This window comes from Podarcis melisellensis (genome assembly GCF_964234715.1).
Source record: "Podarcis melisellensis genome assembly, chromosome: 15".
NCBI lineage: Eukaryota > Metazoa > Chordata > Lepidosauria > Squamata > Lacertidae > Podarcis > Podarcis melisellensis.
In genome coordinates, this window is record NC_138532.1 from 40,410,256 (window position 1) to 40,427,268 (window position 17,013).

Genomic DNA, 17,013 nt, shown 5'->3' on the forward strand with positions numbered 1-17,013 from the left:
CAGGTTAGAATACACAGACAAAAAATTCCTTGGACTGACAGGGAATGGTTAACTTCTCCCCCACTTCCAAAAATGCCCACCTAGCTCACTTAAGGGCTTTCAAGATTGTGACTTATTTGCCATAGAGCCCGATAAGAGTTCTGGGGGATACTACATGCAGACACAGGCCAAATTTGCTGGGTCTTCTCTGTTGCCCCAGGGGAAATCTAGAATTGGCCCTATATAGCTCAGGGAAGGAGGGCAAGTCACTGCCAGGTAGGGTAGTTAAAAAGCCTGACCTGGTCTAAGGCTGCTTCCTAAGTTCCCTACAAGACTTGAGTCCCACACTGCAGGGGTAGATCAGCAAAAGTAGTAAGTCCTTCAGGGGAAGCTAACTGAAGAAGGCCCAAAGAGCTTCTGAGGAAGGGCTGCAATTTGCTTTGCACACCGAAGGACCCAGATTCAATTCCTGGTACCTCCAGGCAAGGCTCGGAAACACTCCTGCCTGAAAGCCTCTAGTGAGTCGCTGTTGTTGGCCAGAATACTGAGCTAGGTGGAACAAAGATCCAACTCTGGTTTAAAGCAGCCCGATGCTGGCTCAGACGATTTTTAATCTATCTAGCTGAGCACTGCCTGCAGGGGGAAGGCAATCGCATCACTCCATGCTTTGAACTGGGTGGGGACCCTGGACTTTACTGCATGCAAATGCCAAGCCTCTGCAGAAAGCTACTGGCACAATGAATGAGAAACACGCTGTAACAGAAGCTAATGCGAAACCACCCAGGGCAACCTTCCATCAAGACAGACCAATGGCCCATCTAAGCTCAGGACTGGCTACACTGACTGGCAGCAGCTCTCTGGGGTTTTGGGAGGGGTAATTGGAAACGCTGGGGATTGAACCTGGGATCTCTTCTGCATGCAAGGCAGATCGCCTACCCCACAGAGCTACAGATCTCCCTGGCTGCTCTTTGCCCCTGCTTTTTGGGCGCTTGAGCGCAGGCGCCTCCAAGGGGTTAACTAAGGGCGATCGCGTCCCCCGCCCCTCTCCCTGCCTGGATCCAGAGAGTTCACACTCGGGACAATAAAGAAATAGAAAGAATCTGCCGCGCCCCGTGCGCAGTGCAGCCATTGGCTGGCAGCGGAGTTCCGCGAAAGGCCACCCCTCGCTTTTGTTTTGTTTGCAGCCTGTTCCGGTTGGCATCGGGGTTGTGCAACCCACGACTGACGCAGCAGAAAAGAACTGCTATTAAAACATTTGCCGGAAAGAGGGCTGGAGAGGGGAGAAGCCTGGGCGTTCCCCTTCGGGGTCAAGAGAGGGCAGCAGCGAGCAGCAGCATTTTCAGAATGGGTCATTCACATAATTCCCCCTGATATCGGCTTCCTGGTACCTGAAGGCTGCCTGACTTTCCCAGGTGGGACAAGACTCCAGATGCCCGTGAGTGCTGGATGCTCTGTGACACACTTGGTTTAGGGTTAGGGAAGGGAGGGTGAGCTTGTGGCAACCTCCCCCCCGGCCAGACCAGCGTTGTTGGGCCGCTGCTGCAGTCACCTCCGACCATTGGGCAGCGCTACCTGGGGCTGATAGGGAGTTGCAGCCCCCATGCTCGTTTTAGGTTCCGGCAGAGAAAATACGAATCACCAGGGTATCCCTTTTGGGAGGAATCTTGATCTTGCCGGATCATCGCCCTCCTACGTTTGTTTGCTTTTGGAGTATTCCAACACGGAAGGGCACAAATTTAACCCGTGGTAGTCCTGGCTCAAGAGTAGACCCACTGAAAACCATGCACATGACAAAAAAAGGCCCATTCGCTTTAATGGGTCTACCCACCCTGAGTCAAAATGAGTTGGCGACAACTCATTTAGGGTCATATAATAGTGCCCCCCCTCCTCAGGGTTGGCTTGCTTCCTAAAACAGACCTCTGGGACAGTCATTCTAACCATCATTTTAAAAGGTTCAGTTTTAAGGACTGCTGACCAGCTCTTCACCCCACCCTGTCTCTTTTTAAAAGCCAATTGTAAGAACATCAAAAGAACTGGATCTGGTCATCACAGGGGACACCCAGGCGCTCCAATGGGAAGCCCCCCCCCCCCGCCAGGACCTGAGTGCTACAGCAACTCTCCTCAACAGTGCGAAGACCCATCATTCAGGCGATTATTTTTTTTAAAGCTGCAATGTGACAGACTAGGCTGCTGTCCCTAAGAGGATCTTTAAATTCAAACCCTGAAGCTAATCCCAGAATACAGGAAGCAGGTCCGGGGAGAAGGTGGGGGGGGGGTGAAGTCAGGAAAACAGAAATAACAAGGCTGGAGATTTCTTACCTGGGGTGCTCCTTCCGCTTTGTGGTGAAGCTTCAGCCGCTGAGTTTCCAAATATTGCTGAAAGGGCTTCTGGAGAGAAGGGCCTACACTGGGGACGGCGCTAGGTCGGGTCCCCCAAAAAGAGCATTTCAGGCAGAACATGCGGAAAGGGTAAAGCCGGGTTTAGGGGGGTGGGAAAGAGAGGATGGAAGAAAAGAGCACAAGAGGAAGAAAAAAATATTATTTAGCTGGGGTGGGGAAAAACTTACCGCCAAAATTCAAAATCACAGCTTAAGGAAGTGGGGGCGATCAAACCGGAGGCACGTGGAAGAACCACGGGTCTTTGGGGGGTTTTTTAATAAAAGAAATAGCACGTGGTTATCGGCTTTCCTGATGGTTTGGAAGCATAGAAAACTCTCCCCTCGCAAAAAAAATAAAATTAAAGATAGAGAGAGGAAGGAAGAGACAGAGAAAGAGAAAGGAAAGAGGAAGGGAAAAAAGCCCAAATAGCAAATGTTTTTTGGCAGCCAAATGCCGGTTAGCTAGATCGGAGGCACCAGAGAGAAGCAGGAGGTCTGAGGTTATATTGCTAACTGTTCTTCCTGAAAGCCAAGCCTGAGAGCGAGCTCAATGCATCAGCGCAGTGCCAGGAGTTCAAATGGAGTGACTTCTGAGAAGTCCCAACCATTTATCACCAAGGGTTCCTGTAAGAACTGGTTTGAACCGATTAGCAAGGAAATGACTTGGGCTTGTGTCATTCGCCCCAGTTTAAAAAAGAAACTGCCCGCCCCCCCTCCTCCCACCTCGGTGACTTGCCCCCATCGGCTCAAAAGGAGGCGGGCCTTTGCTCCAACCAAGTCCTTATTAGGACAATTCCTGCGTCATCCATCTATCCATCCATTCTCTCCACCCCCCCCTTCACACACTCCCTGGTCCAAAAAAATAAAATAAATGCATTAGCCAATTCCAAAAGGCACCTCCCACCAAAAAAAAAAGGGGGGGGGGAGAGAGAGAAAGAAGCCAGGCAATAAAAGGAGAAAGAAAAAAAAAAGTGGCTGATTAACAAGGAACAAAGGAAAAGCTGTGAACTTTTCCTTCTTCTGAATCATTTCATACTTTATGGCCAATGACTCTGCAGGCAAATGATAGTTACGGAACACACCTTACCTTGGGAGGAATAAGGAAAACTGATTAAAAAAACACACGCTTTCCCAGATATCTCTGGTTTCCCAACAGGGTACGGCATGGTGGAAAGGCTAGCTCTCAGTGCAGAAATAGCTATTTGCCTCTGAAAGTGGCAACTGAAGATCATCGAGGCAATATGTTTACAGGGATATAGGTATGGATGGAGGGGAAAGGTGTCCCTCCATCACCTGAGTAGAGAGTGGTGAAGAATAGCTTGAAAGGTGGGGAGAGAGAAAGGAAGGCAGCCAAGGGCAGTTTTGCCAGAACAAGGAGATGCCCTCAGAGGGTGATAAGTTCCATATGATTAGATAAATTCCCCAGCCTCTCCCCTCCCTGCAAGTACTGTATGTGCCACTGAAATCAGAAGGGCTTGCATGTGTTGTCTAGGATTAGGATGTTAAGCTCCCAGTTGAGAGCAGGTGGGTTTGGGCAGGGGTGGGGGAGGCAGGTTCAAATCCTGACTCCGCCGCAATGCTCAGTCTCTCAAGCTCATCCTACCTCATAGGGCTGTCGAGGAGGATGAAACCGAGGGGGAAGCAGATGGCAGGAGCCCCTGCACCCAGGCAACTAACTGAGCCTCCTGGAAAAGTGGCAGGATGTAAAAATGTAATCAGGAAATGAATTGAGAAGCTCTGTTGCTTTGTTCTTTTGAATGCAATTAAGACACTAAAGGCAGCACAGTGCTTTAAGAGGGCCGGCTCTGCCATTAGGCACAATGACCATAACTCCACATACAAAAGCCAGCTGGGCTAGTAGTTAAAACTTGCTTCAACGCTGGCCACAGGATAGCATGCTCCATCATAGCTGAGGGCAGAAGTCTAGTTGTGGGGGCACAGCTGCCTCCCTCCCACATTTAGGGGGGAAGTCCCCTCACTGTGTCTCACAGGCCATGCTAAAGCGATCTTCCCCCTCCCTTGAAAAGTGAAACAAAAAATAAATCAAAGGAAAAAGCCCCTTTTAACAAATTCTAGCTAAGAGGTGCCACAGAATGCGGTCAATGTAATGTGCCCCAAAAGTGGGACCTAGCCCTTCTTCGTTTTCCTTGGAGACAAGTTTTTTTTTTAAAGCCAACTAAAAATTGAATATTTTTTCATTGCTCTTTTCATGGGAAATATGAAAAGCGATAGACAATGCTAGTCATACTCCGTATATCTAACAGCATCTCAAGTTCCATTAATTTCAACTGATGTATTCTGACTTAATTTGATATCACCTATATAATTTATATACATTTCTCCAGTTTGGATCTACTGATCCTTTTGGAAAGTTTCAAGCAACTCTTATCTTAATGCACATACATGTATTTTCCTTTAGGGGTTAAATCTTTTTTAAATAAAAATTATCCTTGCCAAAGCTGCTGTTCCCCTGAATTTATACTGCATTCTTCATCAGTCCTTAAAAATCGAGCTATGGCTATGTCCATGTTAATCCCATTCAAAGAAAATTGGATGCAACCCATGATTTTTAAATTTCACCATACAGTAAAGTACTTGATTTAAATATATATATATTTTCAAGGACTGGACAGTGAACACAGTTCAAATTGGGAACCAGGTTTGGTAGTGGTATATTTTCCTTTATAATTAAAAAACATTTTCTCCCCAAGGTAATGTGATTAAGGTAAAAATTATGTCAGCTTAGGAAAGTCTGCAAAACCAAAGTGAAGACTCATCTCCCCGCTATGATTGTGCAGAATGACTCGTCCAGCAAAAACGAGTCACCGTATTCTCAAAAATCACACTTGGGTTAAGATTTCAGATGACACAGAAGTCCAACAGAGAAAAGAGCTTTTGAAAAGGTAATGCTTTTGCTTGAACAAACCTGCATTAGGTAGGAAATATTTAGATGGTGAGAGTTGAATGACTGGCAAAAGAAATTATTCAGGTCTTTTTAATTGCAAGAGCCGATATCCATTTGCCATCAAAAGTTATTTGCTGAGCAAAGTTCGCATTGTTCAGGATTGGGTGGGTACATTTTCTTCCTGATGCTCAGTTTTATTCTCTCTTTTTTATATCCCTTTTCCCGTAACAGAAAACGGTGCAGAATGACAACCTTGTAAATCCATTGCACAGTATAAATTTTATTAAGTTATTCTGTGGTCTTTCGGGAGCTGTTTATGAAATTACACAACTGAGTGTTATCTACTGAAAATTTACAGCTTGTCCAGGAAATGTACACCATGCGTTTTTAATACAGAGGAGAATTTTTATTTATTTTAAATGTTAAAAGGCTATAGCTTCTGCTCACTCAGTTTGATTTTTTTAAAAAAAAACCTCTGCAATTAAGTTTGGTTTATTAATTAGCATTTTGCATACTTATTCTTCATTTATGTAAGACTCTTTCAGAATGCCAAAAGGATTAGAAACCGAAACTGAGAACAGCTGAAATGATTTTCCCATTATCCAATTAAAAGGGAACAGAAAAACACATTATGGAATTTGAGTAAAAACTTTCTAGATGGCATGGGTTTTATTAAGGTCAGTCAACAGAGGATCTGAAAGATGTGTCCTCCAAAATGTGCATTAGACCAATATATATCAAAGTGATGCCCTTACTATTATTACCATTATTCCACCATCCATGTGCATTACGCTTTATAGAGTGGAAGAACATACGTCCTTGCTTCAGCTACTGCTTCAGTCAGTGACAGATATTTCAGGTATTATTTCAAGAAATCTGCCTTTGCCTGGCACGGACAATGACCGCAGCGGTGTCAATGTGTTACTACACTGCGCCTTTCGTTGGGCAAAACTGCAGAGTAGTAACATAGTTCTGGCTTTCTAGATGCAAAATAATAATAATAATAAAAATTTAAAAATACTGTACAGCAAGGCTATTATCCATGCAGTGTAAAAATAAATAAATCTCAACTTCTGCAGATTTTACTTTTAAAATAGTAGCTTATCTTAAAAGCAAAATAAAAATTAAAATGTGGGGGGTGTTGTCCATATAGGTTACTGAAGTGCCAGTCCTATACCTACTTCCCTGGGAATGAGCCCGATTTAATTCAATGGGACTTATTTCTGAGTAGTAGGGTCATACTGTCAGAGTAGCCGATGTGTTATTACAACCCTGATGGTGGATATGAACAGCCACAAGCCCTGAGAAATTCTTATGATCAAAATTTTAAACATCCCTAGAATTATTAATGAATTAGCTAGGAGTCAGTTACTGGATTTATATATAAAGAATGACCCAGGTCAGCTACTAACAACAAAGGCAAATTTATATCTAAAAAGCAAAAAGGGAAAAAAAGGAAGTAAAAATTATGGTGTTTCTTGAGAAGGATGTTCCAAACTCACCTTAAATTTCGCTTTAGAAGAAACTGAGTGACAACTGGCTATAAATGTGTAAGGTAGATTTTTAAAAAAGTATTCTTCTTTACTACAATAAGTGTTTGTAAAGTATGCTCCTCACTGGACTTTTTTTTTAAATTTTGAATGATGAATTGGAATAAAATTTATGCAATTAAATGAAGTACTACAATGACTGTTAACTGTTTTACAATGCAATCCTGTACGTAAATTGAGGCCAACGGGACTAATTCTACATGCAACACTTTCTTAGAAAAAGGAACTCAAGGATTACAGCCTCGATTTCCTTTTTCTAAGAAAACCAAGAGTGTGTGATTCATCTAAGTACTTCTGATCCCCACGGAACAGAGTGGGCAACCCTAATTTTACCTTTCAATTTGATGGAACTTAACTGGATTGTGCCTCAGCTTAATTTATTTCTGTTACACTCAAGTGATATGACATACCTAGTCACCACTCAATGCCGAAACCTCTGAAATCAATAGGCATGTCTGAAGGTACTGGATCGTGGCCACTGTTTGCTAAAAGCTTAATAAAACCTAGATTTTAAAAATACCTTTAGCAACCCTGATTTTATGAAGACAGATGGGAATATAAATAAAATACAATTTGCAGTTTAATTTCTTGTACTTTTTTGTGTTTGTGTTTCAAGGGTACTACAAGTACTAAACCCAGTTAAATGACCAAATAAAAAAATGGAAAATGTATATTTTGGCTTACAAAACATTTCATATTGTGAAACGTAACAATGTGCCAGTGATGGTGGTTATGATTTTAAATTATAATCTGTTTTCAGGCTAGCTACCATCACCCAAAATGTGCCCTTGGAGGGGAAAAAAAATCTGTTCTGATTACTGTCATCTGACCAAAAGGACACATTTCTATCAAAAAGACTGAAAACATTGGTAGTGTATTTAGTACTGTATCTAAAAACTGTTTTGTCCATCATCGCAACAAATTTTATTTGAAATTGCTTATACAGTACTGCCTTTTGGCACTAAGTATCCAATTTTGCATGCAATTAAAACAGTTTCATAAATAGCTGGGCAGATCAGAAATGGAAAAATATTATTTACAGTCTCCAGTCTTTGAAGACGATTTGTTAATATCACCTTCACAGCTGTCAAAACTAAAAAGCCACTATGCTGAAAGTTAAACATTTTGCATGATGTGTGGATTTCAGTGTGACAGTTAAAAACATGCTTTATTCCATTAAAATCAGTGGGATTGAAACTCGGTGGAATCATGCCATAATCATTATTGCCTTTATTACATTGATATCCACCCTTCTCCCAAGGAGCTCAAGAAAGCATACATCATCTCTTCATTAATCTCACAATAACCCTGCACGGTAGGTTAGGCTGAGAGAGTCAGTCTGGCAGTGGCACGGAAACTTCATGGCTGAGCAGAGATCCTGATCCAGATATCCCACAGCCCAGGTTTCTAGCCACACACTGTGCAGAGAAATATGCCCTTCCATCAAACCCTCCTCTGAACAAATAAAGCACTATTACAACTGACACCCCACCCTAGTGGGATCACCACCCCTTTGCTTGCTGGTTCGATATTCCACATTTTGACAACGTCCCGAGGCAATCCCCTCTGCCTATTTCTCCCCTTGCACTTATAAAATCAAAATCCCATCTGCATTGGGGAACCCTGTGCCCCAAGTTCCAAAGTTTGCAAAAAGGTAAAGGTACCCTGACTGTTAGGTCCAGTTGCGGACAACTCTGGGGTTGTGTGCTCATCTCACATAAGGGAGCAGGCGTACAGCTTCCGGGTCATGTGGCCAGCATGACTAAGCCGCTTCTGGCGAAACCAGAGCAGCGCACGGAAACGCCGTTTACCTTCCTGCCGGAGTGGTACCTATTTATCTACTTGCAGTTTGAGGCGCTTTCGAACTGCTAGGTTGGCAGGAGCAGGGGCCGAGCAACGGGAGCTCACCCCGTCGCGGGGATTTGAACCGCCAACCTGCCAATCTGCGTCCCTTAAAGTTTGCATAGTACACGGTATTGCAGGAATATGGAAGCATCATCAAAATTTCAACTGCAGAAGTACACAAGATAACTTTTAAACAGCCAATTATGTGTATTACAAATCTCTGCTATGCTTTGGGGAAAAACAACACTTCTCTATTAAGAATTTGGAACTGGTGTCTGTTTGGCTAGAAATTGGACCCTGTTCTTTATTCTAACAGCCAAATGGGTCAACGATCTTACATTGCCCGGTGTCCCTTTTCTTAATAAGCAACAGACAGAAACCGGTTCCAAATTGTTTAATAGCCCAATCCTAAGTGCTAAATATAGTTAAGCTCCTCGGTCTTTTCTTTTACAAGCCAGATGGCCTGTCCTGCCCAGAATTCATTGTACTCCGGACTAACGCTTTTGGACATTTCTTGCCAGCTTTCACAGACAAGGAAGCACATGTTGCATTTAAGGATGCTGAACATCTTTCAAGCAGCTGGTCAAATGCACTTCTGAGAGCTTCAGGTTGCTGTTGTTTTTGGTTGTTGTTTAAAAAAAGAGGGAAAGTAACTAGCCCTCATGAGGAAGGAAAGCTTAAGGAGATGGCGATGGCATATTTGAAAGCTTCAGAGTAAAAAGCAGTGGTTGGTTTGCCATTCCAGTAATTGGGTGGGATTTTTCTGTGGCATTCTGTGGCAGCACAAACCCTTGTGCTCCTACTTCAGAAAATTCTCATGCTCTAAAGGAGTGGTTGTCAAGACTCTGGATCAGTTTTTTAAACTCCACGCAGCAACACAGGACTGACTCTCTCCCTCTGTCTTCTGTCTATTGTTTCCTCTCCTGTTCCGACAATTTCTCGCCATTTTCTCCACTCTGTTCCATCCTCCCCTCTCGCTCACCTTGGCTGCCTCTATCCATCAACCTAACACTTTCTAGTCTCCTCTTTTTCTCCATCAGCCATGGTTCACAGTTCCTAAAACCACTTACAAAAGTGTGCACTGAAAAGCATTCTGTTCAAACAACAGTTCATCTACCAATTCTGAAAGTTTTAAAAGAAGGTAACTAACCTACAGCAGACAAATATTGAGCTCCTGTCCCCATATCCATTGGGAAAGAGGTGCTAGAAGATTTCAACTAGGGGAGTTAAGTAGGTGATTAGTACAGTGGTACCTCTGGTAACAGACGCTTCAGGTTACAGACTCTGCTAACCCAGAAATAGTACCTCGGGTTAAGAACTTTGCTTCAGGATGAGAACAGAGATCGTGCTCCGGTGGTGCGGCAGCAGCAGGAGGCCCCATTAGCTAAAGTGGTGCTTCAGGTTAAGAACAGTTTCAGGTTAAGAACGGGCCTCTGGAACGAATTAAGTACTTAATCCGAGGTACCACTGTAGCTGCTTTCCCCTCTGTTCACACAGAACAGATTTGGAAGTGAACAGAATGGCAGAGGCTGGAGATGATGAATGAAGGGTCTCCTTTCCAGTAGTGGCTGATGTGATAATGCAGAGCTGCAGAGCCACCCTCCTGAAACCAGCTTACCTGGACAGGTCAGGGCAGTGGCGAGGTTGGAGATGGGCGAAAGCATGAAATCTAGCAGTACATCAGCCACGAATGGATTATCACCCTCCTCCCATACAACCACAGAGAAGGAGGTGTGTGTGAAAGCGAGTTAGATTGGCATCTTGGCTCTTTGCTTGCCCCTTTGTTTCTGATACAAAAGGAAATACCTCACTCTTAAGCAGACCGCTGGCCCATCGGGCACTGAACAGCCGATTCTACTTGGCAGCGGTTTTTATTCCCAGGCAGGGTCTTTCAAGGCACACGTTTGCATATGGTTTGCATGCGCATCAATGCAAATTTAGGGAACCAAAGGAAAAAGGTGCCTGCAAGCTATTTTTTTAAATAAAGAGAAGATGATTGGGGCACACTGCAAAAGACCTTGGGCTCAGACCTCCACAGGTCCCCCACCCCTAGGTCTCATCCAACGAGGTACAGTGGTACCTCAGGTTAAGTACTTAATTCGTTCCGGAGGTCCGTTCTTAACCTGAAACTTCTTAACCTGAAGCACCACTTTAGCTAATGGGGCCTGCTGCTGCTGCTGCTGTGCCGCTGGAGCACGATTTCTGTTCTGATCCTGAAGCAAAGTTCTTAACCCGAGGTACTATTTCTGGGTTAGCGGAGTCTGTAACCTGAAGCGTATGTAACCTGAAGTGTATGCAACCTGAGGTACCACTGTACTTTTAAAGATTGCCTGAAGATATGCAATACAAAGTATGCAGTCAACACCCAGCTCTGCCATTCCTCCCAATACCTCTTTTAGCCAGCAGTTCCCCACTTAATTCTGCAAAACCACGAGGACTAGAAACCTGAGTGCCAGCGGGCAGCAGAAAGCAGCTATCATATTCCCGGCCCCAGGCCTATTAGTTTTTGCCATGGTGGTGCCAGGGAATTTGACCTCGCAGCCCTAAGGCTCCTTCCTGGCTCTCCCTTTGACAACCTGAGTGAGTCAGGACTGCAGGCGTCAGATGTGGCCAGCGGACTCTGCTCCCTTTGAAATTGTATCACAGAAGCAGATCATTGAAACGTGTTACCTCGAAGGAAGGAAGGCGCCGTAAGGTGATGTACATCATGCAAACTATACACAGCAAGATGCACATTGATGGGTGACTTAAGAATGAGTCACATCTCCATCTCATCTCACAACCCTGCTCTGGAAGGAGAAACAAAGACATGAGGAGTAAGAAGGGGTGTCTGTGCAGGCTTGCTAAATGCCCTAGTGATGCTCTTGGCTGTGTACATTCACATCTACATTTAAAGCATCTAGTCCAGCACCTTGATCTCACATTAGTCAGCCAGATGCCTGTGGGAAATCAGCAAGCAGGATTCGACCGCTACTCTCCCCTCCTGTGGTTTCCAGCAATTGGTATTTGGCTTCCTGGGAACCGTAGTTCACACCTTACAGAGCTACGATTCCCAGCACCCTTACAATACAGTTCCCAGGATTTTATTTTTTGGTGGGGGAAAGCCAGGGGTTTGAAGCATATGGTGGGTACACATCCTTCGCTTAAAGAATTGCTGTGATGGGAATGCCGGAGGGGACATTCTTGCTGAAAGTGGCAAGCCTGCTTTGCAAGCAGAAGATCCAATCCCTAGTATCTCCAGGTAAGAGTAGGAAAGACTGTCTGACTGATCCCAGAAATCTGCTGCCTGTAAGTGAGACTGTTGGGGGGGGGGTGAATCCATTGGCTGCATCAGGCTCACAGATAGATAGATAATACTTTATTCGGCTATAAGCCCACAAGGTAAAACCAATCAATAAATAAAATTTCCCCACCCGCTGTAAATGATAAATGAGCTGGATGGACCAATGACCTGACTCGGCTGAAGGCAGAAGGCATGTTCCAACTTTTCACTTGGAACCATGAGGACTAGAATCATAATTTATTTTTAGGGGACGGAACGCAGCTTGGTGCAGGGCACCTGCTTTGCAACACAGAAGGACCCCAGTTCAATCCCCAGCACCCCCAGTTAAAAACTATGGAGGTGATTGGAAAGCCTTCTTCTTCCCCATGGGGCCACATAACCTGGCTCTGCAAAGATCACTTGGCTCGCCTGGAGAAATTATGCTTGGGGAGCAGCACCCTGCAGAATGTCTTAGGGTGGTGATCCCAAAACTGGCATTTTCTGCTGCCGCTGCCCCCCCCATAGGGGAAGCAGTGACCATCCATACCCCACCCAAGTAGGACAGCATGCAGAAGGGGCTGGCTGAGGCTGGTAGGGCAGTGCCCCATTTGCCCTAAATGGCCCAGCCTCCACTGCCCATGCTCAATGCAGTTACAGTGGTACCTTGGGTTACATACACTTCAGGTTACATACGCTTCAGCTTACAGACTCCGCTAACCCAGAAATAGTGCTTCAGATTAAGAACTTTGCTTCAGGATAAGAACAGAAATCGGGCTCTGGCGGTGCGGCAGCAGCAGGAAGCCCCATTAGATAAAGTGGTGCTTCAGGTTAAGAACAGTTTCAGGTTAAGAACGGACCTCCAGAACGAATTAAGTACTCAACCTGAGGTACCACTGTACTCTGAGCATCACTAGGACATGACGATGGAGAGAGGGAGGGAGAGACACACGCACAGGGGTGGTTTTGGGGCAGCAACCTCACGCCTGCCATAACCTCTGCTTCCAGCCCATCTTGCATCATAGGAAACAGAGCCTAACGTTTTGCTTAAAAGTTTCCAGGGTCTCTATGTTTGGGGTCAAAGTTGTTCCAAACAACTGTATGGGTACTGTTTTAATAACTCTGCACCAGACTCTTATTAAAAAAAGAAAGAGGAGAGTCCGGAATAAAAACAGCTGTTCAAGGCCGAAACGCTGAACAACATCTCTTTGTGGCTTTGTACTTTCTTGGGGGGAGCGGTGGCTGGAGTTTTTATTTTTTAAAAAGAGGAGCTGTTTGTTTATTATGTGTTGCAGCTATATAGCTCAACTTTCCACCCAGAAGCTCAAATTAGTGTACACGGTTTCCTGCCTTTCCACATCTTCTCCTCATGACAACCCCTGTGAGGTAGGCCAGGCTGAGAGGTAGCGACTGGCCCAAGATCACCCAGTGGGCTTCATGGCTGAGTCCTGAGTCGGGATTCGAACCCTGGTCTCTCACATCCTGGCCCAACACTCTAAGCACTGTTACACCACACTGCTCCTCTTTACCACAGGCAATTCCCTCCCATGGAAGAGTCTGCAGATCAGCCCCTGCCACCAAATTGCCACTCAAGAACCTTTGGCACTCGTTTTTTAGGGAAGGACCGTTGCTCAGTAGAAGAACATCTTTTAGGAGAGACCCCAGCCTGAATCCCTGGAGAGCTGCCGCTAGTCACAGACTCAGAAAGTCGGAAGGGACCCCAGGGTCATCTAGTCCAACCCCCCTGCAATGCAGGATGCTCAACTGAAGCGTCTAGTCAGTGCAGGCAATACTGAGCTAGACGTGCCAATGGTTTGATGCAGCCTAAGGCAGCTTCCTGGGACGTGGGTGGCGCTGTGGGTTAAACCACAGAGCCTAGGACTTGGCGATCAGAAGGTCGGCGGTTCGAATCCCCGCAACGGGGTGAGCTCCCGTTGCTCGGTCCCAGCTCCTGCCAACCTAGCAGTTCGAAAGCACATCAAAGTGCAAGTAGATAAGTAGGTACCGCTCCGGCGGGAAGGTAAACGGCGTTTCCATGCGCTGCTCTGGTTCTCCAGAAGCGGCTTAGTCATGCTGGCCACATGACCTAGTAGCTGTACGCCGACTCCCTCGGCCAATAAAGTGAGATGAGCGCCGCAACCCCAGAGTTGTCCCGACTGAACCTAACAGTCAGGGTCCCTTTACCTTTAAGGCAGCTTCCTATGTTCCCAACTCTTAATATGAAGCAGAAGGCTGTAGTTCCAGTTTTAAAGCACCTACTTTTCATGCAGAAGGGTTCTAGTTCAACCCCTCCTTCGGCATCTTCAGGCAGGGCTACGAGAAGAACCTCTCCCTCCTGAAATCTTGAAGAGCTGCTGCCTGTCAGTGCAGACAGTACTGAACTGGGGGGGGGGGAAGGATCTGTAAGGAACCTTGCTACATTCCCATTTTAAAGAAGAAAAATAATCTGGGACAAGTCTCGGGAGGAGAAGATGCTTATATAAATGCAGAGAAGCAAAAGAAGAGATTTTTTTGGGAGGGGGGAATAGGAGACCCTGCTAAAGCATTCTCTGTTGCAGGGGTTGCTAATCCGTTCTCCAAGATCCGCATCTCATTCCCCGCTCCCTGCCGCACCCAGGCTACTTCCACCTGGTTTATCTGAACCTTGAAATGGCTCATTTAATTCCGCACACAGACACTCCCCCACCTCCAGACGGTGATATAAACGGCTTTTAACGGTTAGATTTTTTTTAAATGATTTGTCATTTCCTGTAATGATAAAAGGTTCTCGCAGCCTTTTTTAAAAAAAGAAAAGCCATCCGTTTTCCCCCGCGCTCAGCCAATACCAAGGCAAGATGCAAGGCGATTCAGAACAAACCCAGAACTTTGAGGAGCTTGACTCAGTTGTAAAAGATCACACTGCAGCAGAAACTCTGGATCAGCTCCAGAAGCGAGCTTGCCACTCCAAACCAAGGTCGCTCACAAGAAGACTTGGAGAGTCTGCTTTCTGGAGATATGCTTTCATTTCGGCATTAAAAAGTGTGTGTATATATTTATATATATATATATTAAAAAAAATACTTGCTATATATAGTTGCCAGCAGCACTGGCAAAAGGAAGTGATGAGATTTCTGAAGTTTGGTTCAAGCAGATCTTGTTGGCTTTATATTACCGTATTTTTCACTCTATAGGATGCACCTGACCATAAGGCACACCTACTTTTTTGGGGGGAATTCAAGAAAAGAAATAATGCGGCTCTTGGGGGCTTTTGCGGGAGGTGGGGGAAGTGAGAGAGCCTCGCTCTGTCCCTTCCCCCACCTCCCGCAAAAGCCAGGGATAGCCCCGCGAAGCCCGGGTCCCCCCCCCAGCCCCAGGGACCACACATTCGCTCCATAAGACGCACATACATTTCCCCTTAGATTTTAAGAGGAAACAAGTGCGTCTTATGGAGTGAAAAATACGATAGTTTTAAGGCTGCAATCCTACACACACTTATTCAGGGATAAGTCCCACAGGGGACCTTCCCTCTGAGTGAACGGGAAGAGGATTGTTCCTGTCTCATAGAGCTGTTTCAGGAGATCTTAAGGGCTGAAACCTACTCTTCCTCTTTCCGTTCATGGCGAACATTCATATATCATCTTAATACCTTCCTTCTCCAATAATTCCAGGTTTTAGTATGGTACACCCGGAGGTCCAAGTCACCGTTTTCGAATACTCTTGCGTTCATTGCCCTCCTGGCTGGCTGGGGCCAATGACCTTTGCAGATTCGAATACAATCCTACTGACCACAGCTCCTGATCGCACACTCACTCACTTACTGGCTTTCGGCTGCTGGGTTAAATCCCTGTAGCTCTTTTTTCTCTCTCACACACACACACCCTCCTCCCAACCCCACAATTAGTGTGCTGCTGCTGCGATCCATTTAAAAAGGGTTTAAAGACCTTACGTGTCTAGAATTTCCTTCACATCTGCGCCTCCTTTTCAAAATAATAAATGGAACTTTCTCCCTTCCCCCTTCTGTTTCAGAGTTGCCCAACTTGCGTACTGGGCTGAGTAAAGCATGTTTTCAACCCAATTGGATGAATTTGGTGGGAAGAGGTCGCTTACAGCACACGCAGAGAAAACGAGAGATCCCAATGCCATGACTGAGAAACTTCCGAGACAGTTACACATCTTCTTGGCTTCAGCATCTTTTCCTAACCAAAAGCATTATGACAAAGCCAGTGCAACCCTTCAGTTTCTTTGCTTCGAAGAGCTTGGAAACTCCGACTTGTTCCCTATTAGATACTGAGCTTGGGTTCTTCTTCCCACCTGGAGGAGGGGTTTGGATGCTCTCTGTGTCCAGTTGGCTGCCACAAAAGCTTCAGAAAAGCCGCAGCAGAGGTGGTGGTGGGGAGCCTGTGGCCCTCTAGGTGTTTATTTGCTTTTCATTCATTCAATTGACATCCCAGAAGGAGCCCGGGGCAGCAAATGGCAAGCGATTGAAAACATATGGAAAGGCAATTCCAATACACAAGCAGATGGGGAAAGTTCTGAACTTGAAAGGCTTGTTGCGGGACTCCAGCTCCCATCAGCCCATGGCTGGGGTGGGGAAGATGGGAGTTGGAGTCCAGTGACATCTGGAGGGCCACATGCTCTCCACCCCCACCCCCCCAATTTTAACCCACTGGTGCAATGCTGTTTAAGCTGAAGCACATTGGATGCTCGGATTAAAACAGCATCGTGTTCAGTAGGGAAATATATAAAGGTACCTACAGACCCATCTGGCAACCTGGTTTCAGGTTTCGTACCTGCAGCTTTAGCAAATGGTTTTATTGATGTATTTCTAGTCGTCTGCTGTTCATGAGGAGCCCAGTACTTTTGTGGTCTGCTTTGGGGACAGGTGGGTCATGCTTGCCCGTATCCATGACAACTACACAGAAATGCACCGCAAAGCATTGTCGTAATTTATTTTTATTTTTAAAGTTCCAGTGTAGAGCTACCGTATTTTCCACTCTATAAGACGCACCAGGCCACAAGACGCACCTAGTTTTTGGAGGAGGAAAACAAGAAAAAAAATATTCTGAATCTCAGAAGCCAGAACAGCAAGAGGGATCGCTGCGCAGTGAAAGCAGCAAT

The 17,013-nt window shown here is 45.6% G+C and overlaps 1 protein-coding gene and 1 long non-coding RNA gene across 9 annotated transcripts in view; one reads left to right on the forward strand and one right to left on the reverse strand.

Moving 5' to 3' along the window:
* The window catches only part of VMP1 (vacuole membrane protein 1), a 107,625-nt gene that overhangs the window by 1,489 nt on the left and 89,123 nt on the right, over positions 1-17,013 (reverse strand). For all 6 annotated transcript variants that reach the window (XM_081890575.1, XM_081890578.1, XM_081890580.1 and 3 more), the window contains exon 11: positions 2,299-2,398. In XM_081890575.1, the coding sequence (XP_081746701.1) occupies positions 2,299-2,398 (100 nt within the window). The remainder of the gene's footprint in view (positions 1-2,298; positions 2,399-17,013) is intronic.
* On the forward strand, positions 232-16,884 carry LOC309358021. Of its 3 annotated transcripts, XR_014163272.1 has the most exons (3): positions 232-1,414; positions 5,156-5,260; positions 15,922-16,884. It is a non-coding gene; the product is annotated as an uncharacterized lncRNA (long non-coding RNA). The 3 variants fall into 3 exon arrangements; XR_014163273.1 differs by lacking the exon at positions 15,922-16,884 and having other exon boundaries at positions 5,069-6,254; XR_014163274.1 differs by lacking the exon at positions 15,922-16,884 and having other exon boundaries at positions 5,156-6,254.